We start from the raw sequence: 14,516 nt of genomic DNA, 5'->3' as shown, positions 1-14,516 counted from the left end.
TTTCTTGAATACTTATTGTCGAATCGCCAGTATTCAACAGTAATTATTTCTCAATGGACCTCCGCTGCCCCTGGCAACGAGAGAGACACTGTTGCCCCTGGCAACCAACAACACCCAACTTTAACTCACTTAATATCTAGGAAAATGGAGTATATTACCGAATATAACATTTAATTTATCTGGATACATGGCTGAAAAATAACATGTCCTCGGCAAAGAAAAGAAAAGAAAGGGAAGGAAGCTGATTTTACACAAATAAAATCTCCTTGAATCATTTAGTTGGATGCCATGTTCTAAGTAGGCTTTTAATATGTGATAAAAAAAAAATTGTATGACTATAGACTGCATATTTTCATATAAAAGGAGCTTCAGGCCGATGCAGAACCTTATCGGAGCTGAATACTTGATAATGATCTGTAATGATAAACATTTCTTGATATGTGTGTGCAAGGGTCATTTACATTTAAAATGTTTCTTTCTTTCTTTATTTTTAAAGATCTTTTGGGGCTTTTGCACCTGTATTAGATAGGAACAACTGAACAAGGACAGGAATCAAACCCAGGCTGCAATGAGGACCATAATTTCCCAACAAAAAAAATTTCGGCTAGTGAAAATGCTGCGTGGCTAGTAACTGTTCACGCATCAATGTAGAAAATCATATAAAAATATGTACAAGTATAACTGAACACAGAGCTATGAAGTTATTGTCAACTCTGTACTTTTGATTTAGATTGGAAAAGAATTTGGACAAATGTTATGTTTGACCTGAAAACAACATTAAGATGTGACACTGATAATTTAATTGGCCCTCTCTGTAATGACCGATCAGAAAAGCTAATCAGATGATGAATTGGTGATCGTCTGCAAAAAAAAAAATAAAATGCTCATTGAAACATCCTTAATTATAACATTACCCTTCAGGAGTTTAGGACTTTTTGGCACTGCAGTAGTGTTAGAATGTATTACTTTTAGCTTGATGCACTTAATAAATTGTCCATTAAGTGCATGTGTTACATTCAGAGCAGACCTTGAGCTTGAATTTTTGGCTGCCCTCCCTGCCCAAGGTGAGGTGCGTGAAAAGCTTTTCCCGTCTTTAAATTACCTAAGTGTGGATGGCGGAAGTCCAAATTTGAACCTGGGGCACCAAATTGAACTGTGTGTACTGTGGAGGGGGTGCCAGGGGTCAGTTTGAAATTCAGGAACTACTTCATGCACTATGCATTAGGCGTAATGTTTCATCACGGTGCCGTGTGTGTGTGCGGCAGCACTAACACCCTCTGTTGCCACGTATTTGCAGCAGCACACATGCATATCACCGCGTGCACAAACTTCTTCAAACACAAACAGATACTTGCACACGAATAGTGAGTTTTCATGCACGCACACTCTGTCCCCCTTTATATCTCAGGACGTGAGCGGAACAGTAAAGCTAAATCCCCTTGTCACATTTGCCGCTCATCTCCAATTCAAAGGCACAGGCTGCGATGCCCTCGGATGCACTTGGCAAGTGAACAGCTAACCTGCCCGCCAGCATATCTGCCTGCCAGCCGAGCACAGAGGTAGTTAGCATGCCAACTAGCCCACCCAGCAGCCGCAAACTAATGCTTCACTTGCCCTATGTCTCTTCCTATGAATGTGTGTTTGTATGTGTGCCGACACGTTTGTTGTGTAGTTGCTATAATAAGCTTTCATTTTTCATTCATTAGTTTCACATACAAATAGATACAGAGAGGTGTGGTTACAAACCTTTAGAGGCTTATATGAATGTATTAGACATACTACAGTTAAAATATATACAATACTACATAACAAACACATGTTAAATGGTAGAAAGTGGAAATTTTTATGTAAAAAAAGTAGAATCCTGATAATTTTGTATCATTATGTATGTATGTATTTAAAAAAGAACTGGAGTGGTCCTATTTTTCCAAGTTAATAGACTCAAGCAACAGAGAATTTTTAAGTTTGTTTTTGTATCTGGACAATGACGAGGATGAATCAATTAAGTGTATTTAGTCATTCCACATGGTAGCTGCACGGGAAACTGACCACGGGATGTTTTATACAATGGAAGATGAAGATTCTTATAGTCTGTCAAGTTGGATAATTGTGGAGTTTGGAATTAATTAATTATTTTAAAAAAAATTATATTTAAAACTAAGGGGTAAATCAACAGTCATATATTTCACTGGAAAAACAAATGTGCAAACTTGAAGTTCAGGACTTACCTCTATAGTTTGGCTTTTAATTGAATCTTAACTGCTATTTATTTTCTCATTTACTATTTATCTCTTGTTTTATCTCTTATACTATCTTTGTAGTTTGTGTCGTTGTCGTTTTATGGTGTTATTTTATGACCTTAAGTTAGATTTTTTTATATATTTATTTATCTCATTATTTCCACACCTACGACAGCCTTTCCACAGTTCGTGCTCCTGTTCTAATGTTTACTGTTTTATTTGTTCTACATAATGAATTTTTAAGTTGTGCGTCTATCTATGCGTGTGTGGGTGTGTGTTGGTGTTGGAGGAAGGGGATGTTAGGGCGTTGGGGGGTGCAGGTGGGATTATTGTATACAGCACTTTGTGACACTTTTGGTATGAAAAGTGCTTCACAAATAAAGTCTGACTGATTGATTGAATGTTTGACGGCACAGATAGTTAACAATTACAGTTTAATAAAACAGATGTGCACTTGGAACAATAATTTTGGAAAAAGTTACTAATCTAACAAAACACTTCTGCAACAGTATTGTTTTGTGCAAATAAGATGGAAACTTGTTTGTCCACACAATATTATAGTAAGTTAAATACGGATAAATTAAAGTATAATTTAATAAACTTATTTTTCTTAGAATCCCATGAGATTTTGTGACCTTTTTGCAGACAAAGCCGACCTGTTCTGGCTTTCTACAACATAATCGGCTATGACCGTTTGAGCCTACAAAGAAAATACTTAGTGTTATCTCTTTTTAAAGCCCTGCAAGTTCAATTGGTTCAGCAGTTTGATTAAAAACTAATATACCAGACTGCTCCAAAGGGGATATGTTTTTATCTCTTCTTTTAATCTGTGCAGTTTTTTGCCAAAATGGGACAACGGCAAGGAATTATAATAGTAATTAAGTAATTAATTACAGTTGGCAACTGGCTGGATCATAGAAGAAGATTTCTGCTGTTCAATATGGATTTTTTTTTCTGTTTTGGAAACTTCACCATTTGGAGAAAGACTCCAATACGAAACCAGTCCAAGTTGTCCACTAATCACAACAATCTGTTCTCGTCACTTTTGATTGCATCGCTTTGTATTTTTTGTTCTCATTTTGATGACAAATAATAGCCCATACAAACAGCCCTGTCTCGCAGAGGAGCTATAATGAAACACATGGTTGGTGTTTTAGGTATTGTGGTTTGACATTTAACATCTCTGTAAACACCCAAGTTCAGATTGAGTGCTTTAATCATTCCTTCCAGTCGGAGTTGATGTCCTCCAGATTCGAGAAGACGGGAAACGAGCAGTACAAAGTTGACTCGCTGACCTAAAATGTTTACTGCTCGTGAACATCATGATAACAATCCCGCTAATCAGTTTAAAGACTCCTTTCCAACAGATTTGTCTGGAGTGTATGCTGTAGCTCGCAGATTAAAATCGTAGCTAATCAATAACATATGTATCGTGACCACTACAGAATGTACATGGTAGACAGTTTCTTGCTTATCCTTTAAAAACTTGTCTGGACTGAGAGACTGAATAAAATAGGACCGTTTCCTCTCCAACAACACCACTTTCACTCTCACACTAAATGTATAGTCCACCATCTTCTGCCTTGTCTGTGGTGTCACTTCAGAGCTTGCTGCTATGGCAACAGTGCACTGATAAGCGAGCCAAGGGTAATTTTAAACTTTGGGATTTCAAGGTAAAATTAATAAATAGAGAAGAAAAGCAGCAGAACATGACTGAAGTTATACGCTGCAGCCTCTGCAGAGCACCTGAGGTTGAAGCGCATTGTCTTAGAAGTCAGAGAGTTATTTTCTCAGATACACAAGCTTTCCTTGAGTGTGGCCAAAACATGTCTAAGTGTATGTCTGCTGTACAAACACACCACTTCAGACTGTCCCTGCAGCTACGTATGATTCACTATGATACACCTCCAAGCAGTACAGTATTGATTAATTTTAACTTCTTCATACCAGCATTTTATATTCTGTGAATATGTTTTCTGTGTATATGTATATACATTATGTGTCCACTCCACTTTGAGCCCAGATAGCAAAATCTTGTTTAACCTCCTGAGACCCTACGTCCTCATATGGGGATGTTAAGTTTTAGGTTTGTTGCAGCTTATTCTTCACAAGGAGACACTTTTGTCTGCCGTGTACTGGTGGCCAAGGGTCAATATATGTGTTTATGTATGCTTATTAAGTTTTCTAGTTTGTTATTTTGTTACGCATTGACGGCTTCATTACAATATTGAGTGAAATAATCCCTGTGTCCACACATGAGGACATCATTTTTTTCCTAAAACTACTTCCTGTTCCTAGGCGATGCTTAGTTTTTATAGTACTTAGGTCCTACTAATCCCAAATAAAGAGAAATGGAGAAATTAAAAGCGCATACCAAACAAATGCTTGGGTCTCAGGAGGTTAAAATATGCACCGATGGTGTGTTTGTTGAATGATATATGAATAAATCAAGTGTAAGTATTGAATTAGTCTTTCTGTTATATGATCTAGGCAGATTAAAATAATAGAACTACCTTGATTCAATCTAGTTTAACAGCACCACAAACTACGTCCTCCAAAATTAAAGAACAAACAAGTATTATTTTATTACTATATGAGTATAATGTGTTCCTTTTCACTAGTATACCTAATGTATTGGCAAATGGGTGTCGGCTTCCATCCCTACTGAGATGGATAATTAACAATTCAAAGTTCTGTGGTAGTTGCAATCTTGTCATCTCAAATTATGTTTTGTTTTGTTTTTAAAGATGGTTGCTGACAAACGGGCTATGTCTTCAGGTTATATAAGATCGTCTCCCGCAGTCAGAGAAAGAACTGCAAAGACATGAAAGACAGCTTTGAATGTAACATGTACGCTAATACCATGCTAATGTTCCCTGAGCTTCAAACTGACAGAGAAGTGCTTCGAGTTAAGATTCAGAAACGCGGGAGAAATGCCCGGCTCTCTCCTCCCCTGTATCTTGATATTATCTTGATATTTAGACTTGATATTTCGGTTTTCGGCTGCCGTGTTTATGGGTGAGGGACTGGATTTCCCATAATGCAACCTCCTGTGAGTTTCTCCTTGGGTTCTTGTAAATGTAAATTTATAATATGACAGCTTCTCTTCTCTTCTACCCTCCCCCTCCCTCCTCCTCCCCCCTCCTCCTCTTTCCCAGGCTCCTCTGACGAATCACGGCTGAAGAGAAACGCAAAGAAAGCAGGAGCGAGTGGAGGAGAAGAAGAAAAAGGAGAGAGCATGTCAGATCCGCTTGTTTTGTTCGCCTCCCTCTGCCCTTCTCCTATCCATCCATCCATCCATCCATCCATTTATTTAGCCACCACTATCACTGAATAACACCGTCCTCTTTCTCATTCGCTATCCTTCTTGGTTTTTGAGTGTATTATCTTGACTTGTCACTCCAGAGTGTACGACGTGTTGATTTATTGTCAAGTTGTGCCAGCACACCCCTGCCGTCGCTGAAATAAATCCCAGTGATCCAGTGGTGATGAGACTGCAGGTTGTGTGTCTTTGTGTCCTGTGTGTGTGTGTGCGCGCGCAGTGTGGCGGCGGTGGCGGCGGTGGCGGCGGCGGCGGAGGATGGCTGTCTCTTGTCACAGCTTGCTAATAATGCTTCCACTACTGAAAATGGGGTCGTGTGCACCCTTCTGACAATGCCGTGCAGGCCCAGGGGCTTGATTGTGTGCCGTGCCCATGGTTTCATTAAGCGAAAGAACGGAAGGGAGAGTGAAGGAAATGAGGGATAAATGAAGTGGGCCACAGATGAATAGTGAAGTGTGCATTGATTAATATGTGCGTGTATGTGTGTCAGTTTCCCAAGTTTTTTTTTTTGTTGTTTTTTTTTCTTTCCTCTCTCTCTCTATACTTAACCCATATGCGTGCGTGTCATTACATATAGGTGCTTGCATGAATGCGCGTGCGTACGAGCAACACACTGGACAGGGGCGCATATTGTCCCCGCTAGCTGTGTTTCCATGGTGACAGCAGGAGTTCATGCTAGCAGCAAGGTGTGGAGGAACCTTCCAGATAACCCTGAAGGTCAGCACACAGAGCTACAGCTCGCAGCACCACTCTGTACTCACACACTTAACCCGCTTCCTCCTTTCGTTTGTGTGTGTGCGCGTGTGTGTGTGTGTGTGTGTGTGTGTTTGTGTGTGTCTGAAAGAGAGGAACTCAGTCAAGACGCATTTCCACTTATATATGGACATGGTTGGCCACCCTCGGAATGACAGAGGCTTGTTATCGCACACACACACACACACACACACACACACACACATAACATTATACGCACGTACACACAAAATACGCACAGAATATTAATGGACTTATAATGCTCCGACACGCTTGTTCTCCGACTATAAGTGCACATTCGCACAAGTGGCAGTCGATGTGAGCACAGTGGAGTGTGTTTGTTAATGATAGCTGTGAGGAGTGATCTATTGATCACAGTTTGACTCCCACTTGCCATCGATCACGACATAACATCCACGGTGCCGCTGACCGATCCATACGCTATGAGCTCTGTTATAGAAATCGAGTAAAATGGAAGTGAAATAATAATAAGACCAATTGGTTCTGGCATGCGTGCGTCTGTCCGTCCAGTTTTGTCTGTGAGTCGGCGAATGCCTCCGACTACAAACCGCACTTCCTCGCTGAGGGATTAGGGAGCTCTAGCCCAACAGACACGATGCACGTATTACCTATATTAAAGCCGGCGTCATATTAGAGGTTTCGGCCAGTGGCTCTCATATCCCCTCTCTCTCGCTGACATTTCTTTACAAATACCAGCCTCTATTCACTCTGTTATTGCCTTCCCCCATTCAACAATTCTCTGATTAAACAAGCTCCTGAAAAGCCCAGGCACTGCTATCTGCCATTTGGCTTTTATTAGAAACCCACCCCCTTTAATTAAATTGGTTGAATTACAGAAATATCTGGGATATTCCACCAATATATTGGATAAGAGAGCACAATGGGTGGAAAAAAAATAATGGAAGAATGGTCTTTGTTAGATGTTTTTAATGTGGTTTGCTGGTGAAATGTGATAAACACAATCTTGATGGCGGTGTTTGGAGTTTTTTTTTTTTTTTTTTTATAAGGAAACTGAGGTTTGTCCTGAATTAGTTTCATCTTGGAGTGCGACTCGCATCTGCAACTCATTTATTCCCACTTTCCTGCAGATTTTCTTAAACGAGACGATTTATTTTTCACTCCCTCCTTCTCCCGCAGCTTCGCTTCATTCCCGCACCCTCAGCGCCATGCCTCTCTTTTCCCGCCTTATTACTGTGGAAGACGTGGGATTGAGGTTGCCGTGGAAACCAGCGCGGCTTTGGGTTGGGGGGGGGGAGTCGAGTCGAGTCGGCTGCGCGATGCAGGGTTAGAAGATGGCTGCTCACGCCTCACGATGCGCCACTATTGATTTCCAGTCTTTGGCAATTACTTGGCCCAATTGAGTTCAAGAAAATGTGCATAAAGCGGAGGGCTGGTGTTGTCTGTGGCAACCGGCATACAGTAATTGACTCGCTTTTTTCTGCCCACTTAAGCACATGTGTTTGTCTGTAAAGTGTTTTTTGGTGAGCTGTTGCCTGCCTTAGCTTTAACCCCTCAGGCATCTCGCAGCTCCAGCTGCAGACGGGTCTGACAGTCAGCCACAGAGCCTAATGCTATATGTTTTATCAGCTCTGCGCCGTCTCCTTTGCTCCGCTCTTCAGATGCCGTTTGTCGGCTGTTCTTTCTCATTCCGGTGAGAAGGTGTCAACAAATGAGAGGTAGACTCAGACAAACTGCAGCCCTTTGTAAAAGACTTAATGGGAATCGGTTCAAGTGAAGTCAGACACTTTGCACGCAGCCAGATAAAAAACGCACAGACACAATTCCAGCACATGTACCTACTTCTTTCTGGGGTCCATCCGACACCAGAGTTATTTGCCGTCCTCTTTTCTGCCTCCCTCACAGTTTTTTTCCTCCCCTCTATTGTTCCCTTTTCTCTCAGCCAACTTGGCTTTGTGTACGTGAGGAGTCGACAGTGATTGTAATTGGAGTGTGTGGCTCCATCAATGACAGTCGCCATTCTGCTCCTGCACACACTCGCATGGAGTTCTTCAGCTAATTGAATAGTCTTTTATTAAACTGTGTTAATGTGAACTGGAACTGGCTGCTGGTGAATCAAATTAGACCACCAACAACAACAATACACAAGCGCTCAAAGCTTAGCGAAGCAGAAGGACTGGGTGGAACCTCGGTTTGGAAGGAGAGGAAGAGGTTTCATTTATTATAATGTTGTTTAGAAGATTTATGTTGAGTGTAGAAATGTGGTGTGATCAGAGGAAATGACACGAGCAAAACCTTAAACTTTGAACTAGCCAGGAAAATGCCTGCAGTCTAACGTCTAGCTAACTATCCATGTGAAACTTGCATGACCGGAATCTGTTGACAGCCAGCCAATATTTTTATTTAATTTTTAATCATTTTACCGTCTCCAAAACCCAGTTCCCTACCTTAAAAGTGAGGAGGTTACATGGATGAGTGGTGAAACATGTTCAAGAACCATGACTGAGAATGTCCAAATATTTATCTTTCCCATCTCATTTTCAAATAGTAATTCTTTATACTGTTATACCTTAGTAACTAAGGCGTTGCTGCTCAACACTGTCCAACTTACAAAATCTTCCCCAAAAGCATTATTAAATTATGTGTGGAAATTTGTTCTCCCAATTTAACCCATTAATTCTTGTAGTACCCTCAGCAGCATCTTACTCACTGGAACTAGTGACCCTAGGGTCCTACGTCCACCTCTCTACCCACTAGCCAACAAAAACTCAAAATGGGGAAAGAAGTGTTCCTTCCTTGTTCTCAGATGTCAAACTGAATTATGGGTTGACAAGGAAAGTGACAAAAAAATAAATGCAGGAATTACAGCATTTCACAAGTTTTCAACAGGTGAGTCTTGAGTGTCAGATGTTTATACGGCTGCCGCGCTTTGAGGAGGCTCAGCACTCCCGGCTGCTGTGGAAGCCCCAAGGGCTGCCACCACATAATAGCGTTTGGTGTCATCCGCGGATGATGTCTCGTAATATGAGCCGGGTTTCCGTCCAAGCGGACCAATCAGGGGACGCCAACTCCCAGAAGTCCGTCAGCCAGGGAAAAACTGCAATTGTGAAGAGTGGCCGCCGAAGATGTGCAGCAGACAAATGTTGGGGTCACTAGTTAAGAATTTGCAATGTTCTGTCAACTCATAACCCTCCAATCGCTTACCAGTCATACCCATGTCCTTAAAGTGATTGTGTCCACCAACACAGAAGAGCGTGTGATGGTAAATTGTGGCTCTAAACTGAGCTACAGTGTTTATAATCTCACCTGATTGTGAGTTTATAAGGAACATCTGCCTCCAAACACCAAAAACAGGTCTGGAATCACTATAATTATATGTAAAAAGTCACAGTCAGTTAATACTTGACATGAGCTGCAATGGGATTCTCCAGTGGGAATCACTTTTGGTTTCATCAGTCCAGACAAGAATACAAAAGATGATAGGGCTCCGGAACGAGTGCAAAGATAACTAGGGGGTCCTGAAGCGGCGGGGGACCTGACCCAAATGTCTGGAGTGAAACTGCATGTGACAGAAGGTGGAGCGGTTCAGAAACCCTACGCTGTCATGGAGGAATAAAAAGAGCCGTGGAGGAACAGCCATACGAAGAACGAAATGCTGGAGAAACCCAATACACGAGCGAAGGCGGAAAGTAAGACAATTGAACGAGAGAAAGAGGTCAAGGTTACTAAGGACAACCTATTTCATCTGGGAGCATAGGGCAGAGAGAGGAACGAGGATGGAGGGAGTTGGAAAGGTGGAAAAAAGAAGGAGTGGCTTAGAGGCTGAGGCCGGTGGAGGGAGCTTGAAGAAGATAGCTCCCTTCTTTCTGTTTTATTATATTACACTGGTGGATAAAAAGAATCCGACATCCTCTAAAGTCATTACAGCCCAGTAAGACTGGCTCAGAGGGCAACGCAGCTCCTTAACCCCTCTCAGCACATGCCTGGTGTGTGTGCGCTCCTCTCAGAGGGTGATTGACTGAGAGAAAGGGTGTGCACACGCCTGAAAGTCTGATCAGGCCTGTTTGTGTGTGTGTGTGTATGCATGCACCAAACCAAAGTGGCACATCACTTAATCCTTCCCCAGTAACTAGGATAAGCCACCAGCCTTATCTATCCTTCGCCCCTCTCGTTCCTTCACTCCCTCTTTCCTCTGGAAAACTATTGTCCCTTTTCCCATCATACCCTCCACGCTCCCGCTCCCTCTTTCAATCTTATTATTACCCTCCTCAGCCCCAGACTTTAATGCCTCATTATTCTGTATTTAGGGGCTGGAATCTTCTTCGTGCACCGGCAGTAAGGGCTAACATGGATTTTACATTTCTTTGGTTCTTTATTGCCAGGATTTGAGAGCATCTTTCGGAGGGAAGAAGGATTTTGCTACCATCGACAATCACGCCGCCAGCTCCTGGCATGATGTGATGTAGTGATATTATGGCAGGAAGGGTCACAACAACTACAAATAGGAATGGAGCAACAAGTCAAGGAGCGTCGGAGGTTCTGTTGAAAATACGTTATGTGAACTTGAGTGTTTTGTGAGTAATGGACGAGGCTTCCTGACCTTCTCACTTGTAACTAGATTGGTACACACTGGATTAAACCATAGGTCTTCAACAGTGGGTTTGTGACCCCTAGGGGTCTGCGGAGGTACTGCAAGGGGCGGGGTCACAAAATCTTTGGTTGATTAGACATTTATACACGTACATACATATTTACATACATACATACATACGTACGTACAATAATCCATATTCTAGTATGGCTCTGTAAAGTGGACTAGCGTCCGTTTCAGTTAGTTTCAGTTCAGTTATGATATGATATAGCTAAATAAAAGATGCTCACGCTAAGAGCTTTACTGAGAAGTAATGTTAGCCATATAATATGTAGCATCTGACCGGATGTTAAAAGAACGATGAGGAGTAATCGCAAATATTCAGTTCATTATTTTATTGATATTTATTGTTGGAACTGAAATAGTTACTGTCGGTCGTAACTACACCAAAACAACATCCACAAACTTATATGACAGCCCTCCAGAACATAACTTAAAAAGTAACTTAAGATATGAATTCATCAAAAAATACAGCACAAATTACCTGACACTAAATGTGAACCACAACACCAGGTTTCTGTGCCTCGATTCCAGTTTCTTCGTAATGCAGCGAACCATTTACTTCTCTGTTCTTTGGCAGTCAAAGATATCTGTAAAAATATATCTCAGACCTCTTTTCAAATCTGTTGGTACAGTTAATTGGGCAACAGTTAATTGCACAACAGCTCCTCCAAATTTTTTTAAATCAAATTTATAATTTAGACGGTCTTTTTTTTTTTTAAGTAACCACAGAGACTTTGCTTACTGTGACGTCACAATGAATAGAATAACCTTTGTTTGTCTAACAATGGGGAAATTGCCAAAAGTACAGTGGCCCGTACGGGGATCGAACCCGCGACCTTGGCGTTATTAGCACCACGCTCTAACCAACTGAGCTAACCGGCCTTGAAATCACGCGGTAAATAAGCTTTTAGTCACCACTTCACTCATTGAGCGACAGATGTGCTGTCTCAACAGCGCACTGTTTCACACAGAGCCACACTGGTAGAGACCTGTCAATCTAAGCCTCCTATACACCTTAGGCCCCGCCCCCATCGCTGCTGAGCCAATCACAAGGCCGCATCCAGGTCATGGTAATCCAAACGGTATTGAATAAAGGCAACTAAAGTTTAAAAGTCCAGTTTCCTTTATTCAACACCTTTTGGATTCCCCGCAGTTGCCCCCCAGGTGACATTAGAACTTGAATCTGTCAATTGTGTACCAGTTAGGTATGTTTATGTTCACCGCAGTTGCACATGTTGGAAATGAAAAAAAAAAAAGAAATGACTGTTTGAATCTGTGTCTTATTTGAATAGCTTAATGCTGAATGCAAAATGATGATAATAATGTGTATTTATAAATAGCACTAGGTTGAGTTTAATATAGAACACATATAGTAGGTAGTGGGTCCATCAGTTTGTGGGTCCTTGGCCTGAAAAACTTTAGAGACTCCTGGATAAACAGTTCAGGTTTGTCAGATTACCTCTCATATTTTTCTTATTGTCAGCAAGTCGTAGAGGAAGTGCAAATCCAACACTGAATTTATGCTGCTACGATGTTTTATCCGAGCAGCCAGCGTCTGATATCTTATAAATCGTTGTCATCAATCTGGATAAATGAGCCACGCAGTTGACAGTTACAATGCAAATGGAGCCTGGTGTTTGTTTACATCCAATCCCACATAGCATTGTCTTGTTTGTGTCAATTCCTGCGCAGCAAATTTACAACTGTAACCATAAAACACAACTGCTTACGCCTGCTGGATTGATATTTTCTAAAAAAAAAAAAAAAAAAGCTTCAAGTAAAATGTTTATAAAATAAAAAAAAAGGAGAGGAGGAAAGAAAATATATTTGTCCTGTGTGACCCAAGATTGATGTCTTGAGCAGAAACCAAGGATCCGACCATGGAAGCGCTTAAAGAAGTATTCACGCATGGAGCGATGCATTTGTTGCTTTCCGGATGTGTTGATGGTAAGAAAAACAAAGGATGTTTCCAGCCTCATCCCATCCGTTCAACTTTGACTGTCTCCGGTTTTAGCTGGAAACATACCCAGCGACAACCTCTTTCTGTCTCGCTTGTTGTTTCATGCGTATCTACAGTATTGTCCAATGTAGACAGCTTAATAATAACCTTAATAAATTCCCCTTGATAACATAACAAATAGGAAAATGAAGAGGCGAGATGAAAGTTGTTTCGTTATAGCAGCAATTTTACTTTCTCTGATCTAAACTCTAATCTAAGCACAGTCACATAAGAACAGCAATAAATTAAGTGAGGACAAAAGAAGGAGAGAATTGATGTGAATCCCCAGATATAAGTGTACCCGAATGCCATTTTATTATCATTAATATTATTTTTCTTTCCTTGATTTTCTTCTATTTGTAGCAAATTGAGCAGTTTTTGGTTCTTACTAACAACTTATAACATTACAGTGTAGGTCTTCAACAGGGAGGTACTGCAGGTGGGGGTCGCAAAATCTTTGGTTGATTAGACATTTTTTTCCACACAAAAAGAAACACAAGTACCGAGCTAAACCTGAAAAGACATGCTGTCTCTTTAGGAGTTGCCTGGTCAGGAACTTACCTAGACATGCTATACTGCTTCGAACACATGCTTTCTTCGCGTCCTCCATACACTCACAGAAACGTGTCAATAATGGCAGGGTGCTGTTTGTATAATGATCCTATCTTCCCAGATAGACGGGGCGCTATCGGCTTTGTCTGTCACACAAAGCGAAGAGAGGCAGTGTGAGTACAAGAGGATAAAACCCTCAGCACACACACAAACACACACACACACACACACACACATACACACACACACACACACATCCAACCCTTCCACCACGGTGTCCTCCAATAGACTTCCTGTGTCAACAGAAGCCTTGATTAACTGGGGACGGGCCCGAGCCTTTCGTATCGCTCGGGCAAGAGCGGAGTCACACGCTGAATGTCTATTGAAGACGTCACACTGTAAGTTGCGGCGGTGAAATTACGTTTCGCAATCTGACACAGGATGGAGGCTCATTTCAATTTTCCTTTCAACCCCGCTGCTTTGTTTTTCCGGTCCACGTTTGGGATTAATGCTCAAAGAGAAACATTAAAGAATAGCGCTATACGTGCCTCATCTCTCATCGGAATCATCTAAAATTAAACACAGCCAGTTTCCTCTTCCCACCGACGCTGCGATTTTTACCTTAAACTTCCAATTATCTGCCTTCACTTTCGGCTATCAGTCACTCTCCAGAAAGGATTTCCGCACCCCGCCGCGTGATGTACACCAGCCACACTGTGATCAGTTTAACTCTGATGATGGGCATGTAGGCAGCCCCCATCAAACACGGTTCGTTACAGCGAGGGGAAAAGGAAATTAATATTTAGCTGCTTTCATGTGCGGAGGAGCTGGAGGAGACGTTTGTGGGCGCAGGGGCGTTTCGCAGAGGGCAGGACGCGTGTGTGTGCGTCTGGAGGAGCAGGTAAGTGACAGGGTGACGGACCTCTCGGTGAAGCCTTCTGCTCCTTCACTTGCTGGCAGGGAGTCTGCCAGATGAGACGCTGGCCAGTAACAACAGGGTGACTGAATGTCAATCAG

The 14,516-nt window shown here is 41.8% G+C and overlaps 1 protein-coding gene and 1 non-coding gene across 3 annotated transcripts in view; one reads left to right on the top strand and one right to left on the bottom strand.

Annotated features, from left to right (window-relative positions):
- LOC125007015 (MICOS complex subunit mic25a-like) overlaps positions 1-5,727 on the top strand; it is a 58,263-nt gene extending 52,536 nt beyond the window's left edge. For both annotated transcript variants that reach the window (XM_047583567.1, XM_047583569.1), the window contains one exon: positions 5,399-5,727. In XM_047583567.1, coding sequence (XP_047439523.1) covers positions 5,399-5,422 — 24 coding nt within the window. In that variant the 3' untranslated portion in view covers positions 5,423-5,727. The remainder of the gene's footprint in view (positions 1-5,398) is intronic.
- Positions 5,728-11,756: 6,029 nt separating this feature from the next.
- trnai-aau lies at positions 11,757-11,830 on the bottom strand. The gene has a single exon. It is a non-coding gene; the product is annotated as a tRNA-Ile (tRNA).
- Positions 11,831-14,516: the final 2,686 nt, after the last annotated feature.

This window comes from Mugil cephalus, chromosome 4 (genome assembly GCF_022458985.1).
Source record: "Mugil cephalus isolate CIBA_MC_2020 chromosome 4, CIBA_Mcephalus_1.1, whole genome shotgun sequence".
NCBI lineage: Eukaryota > Metazoa > Chordata > Actinopteri > Mugiliformes > Mugilidae > Mugil > Mugil cephalus.
This window is presented reverse-complemented; position numbering and strand designations above follow the sequence as displayed.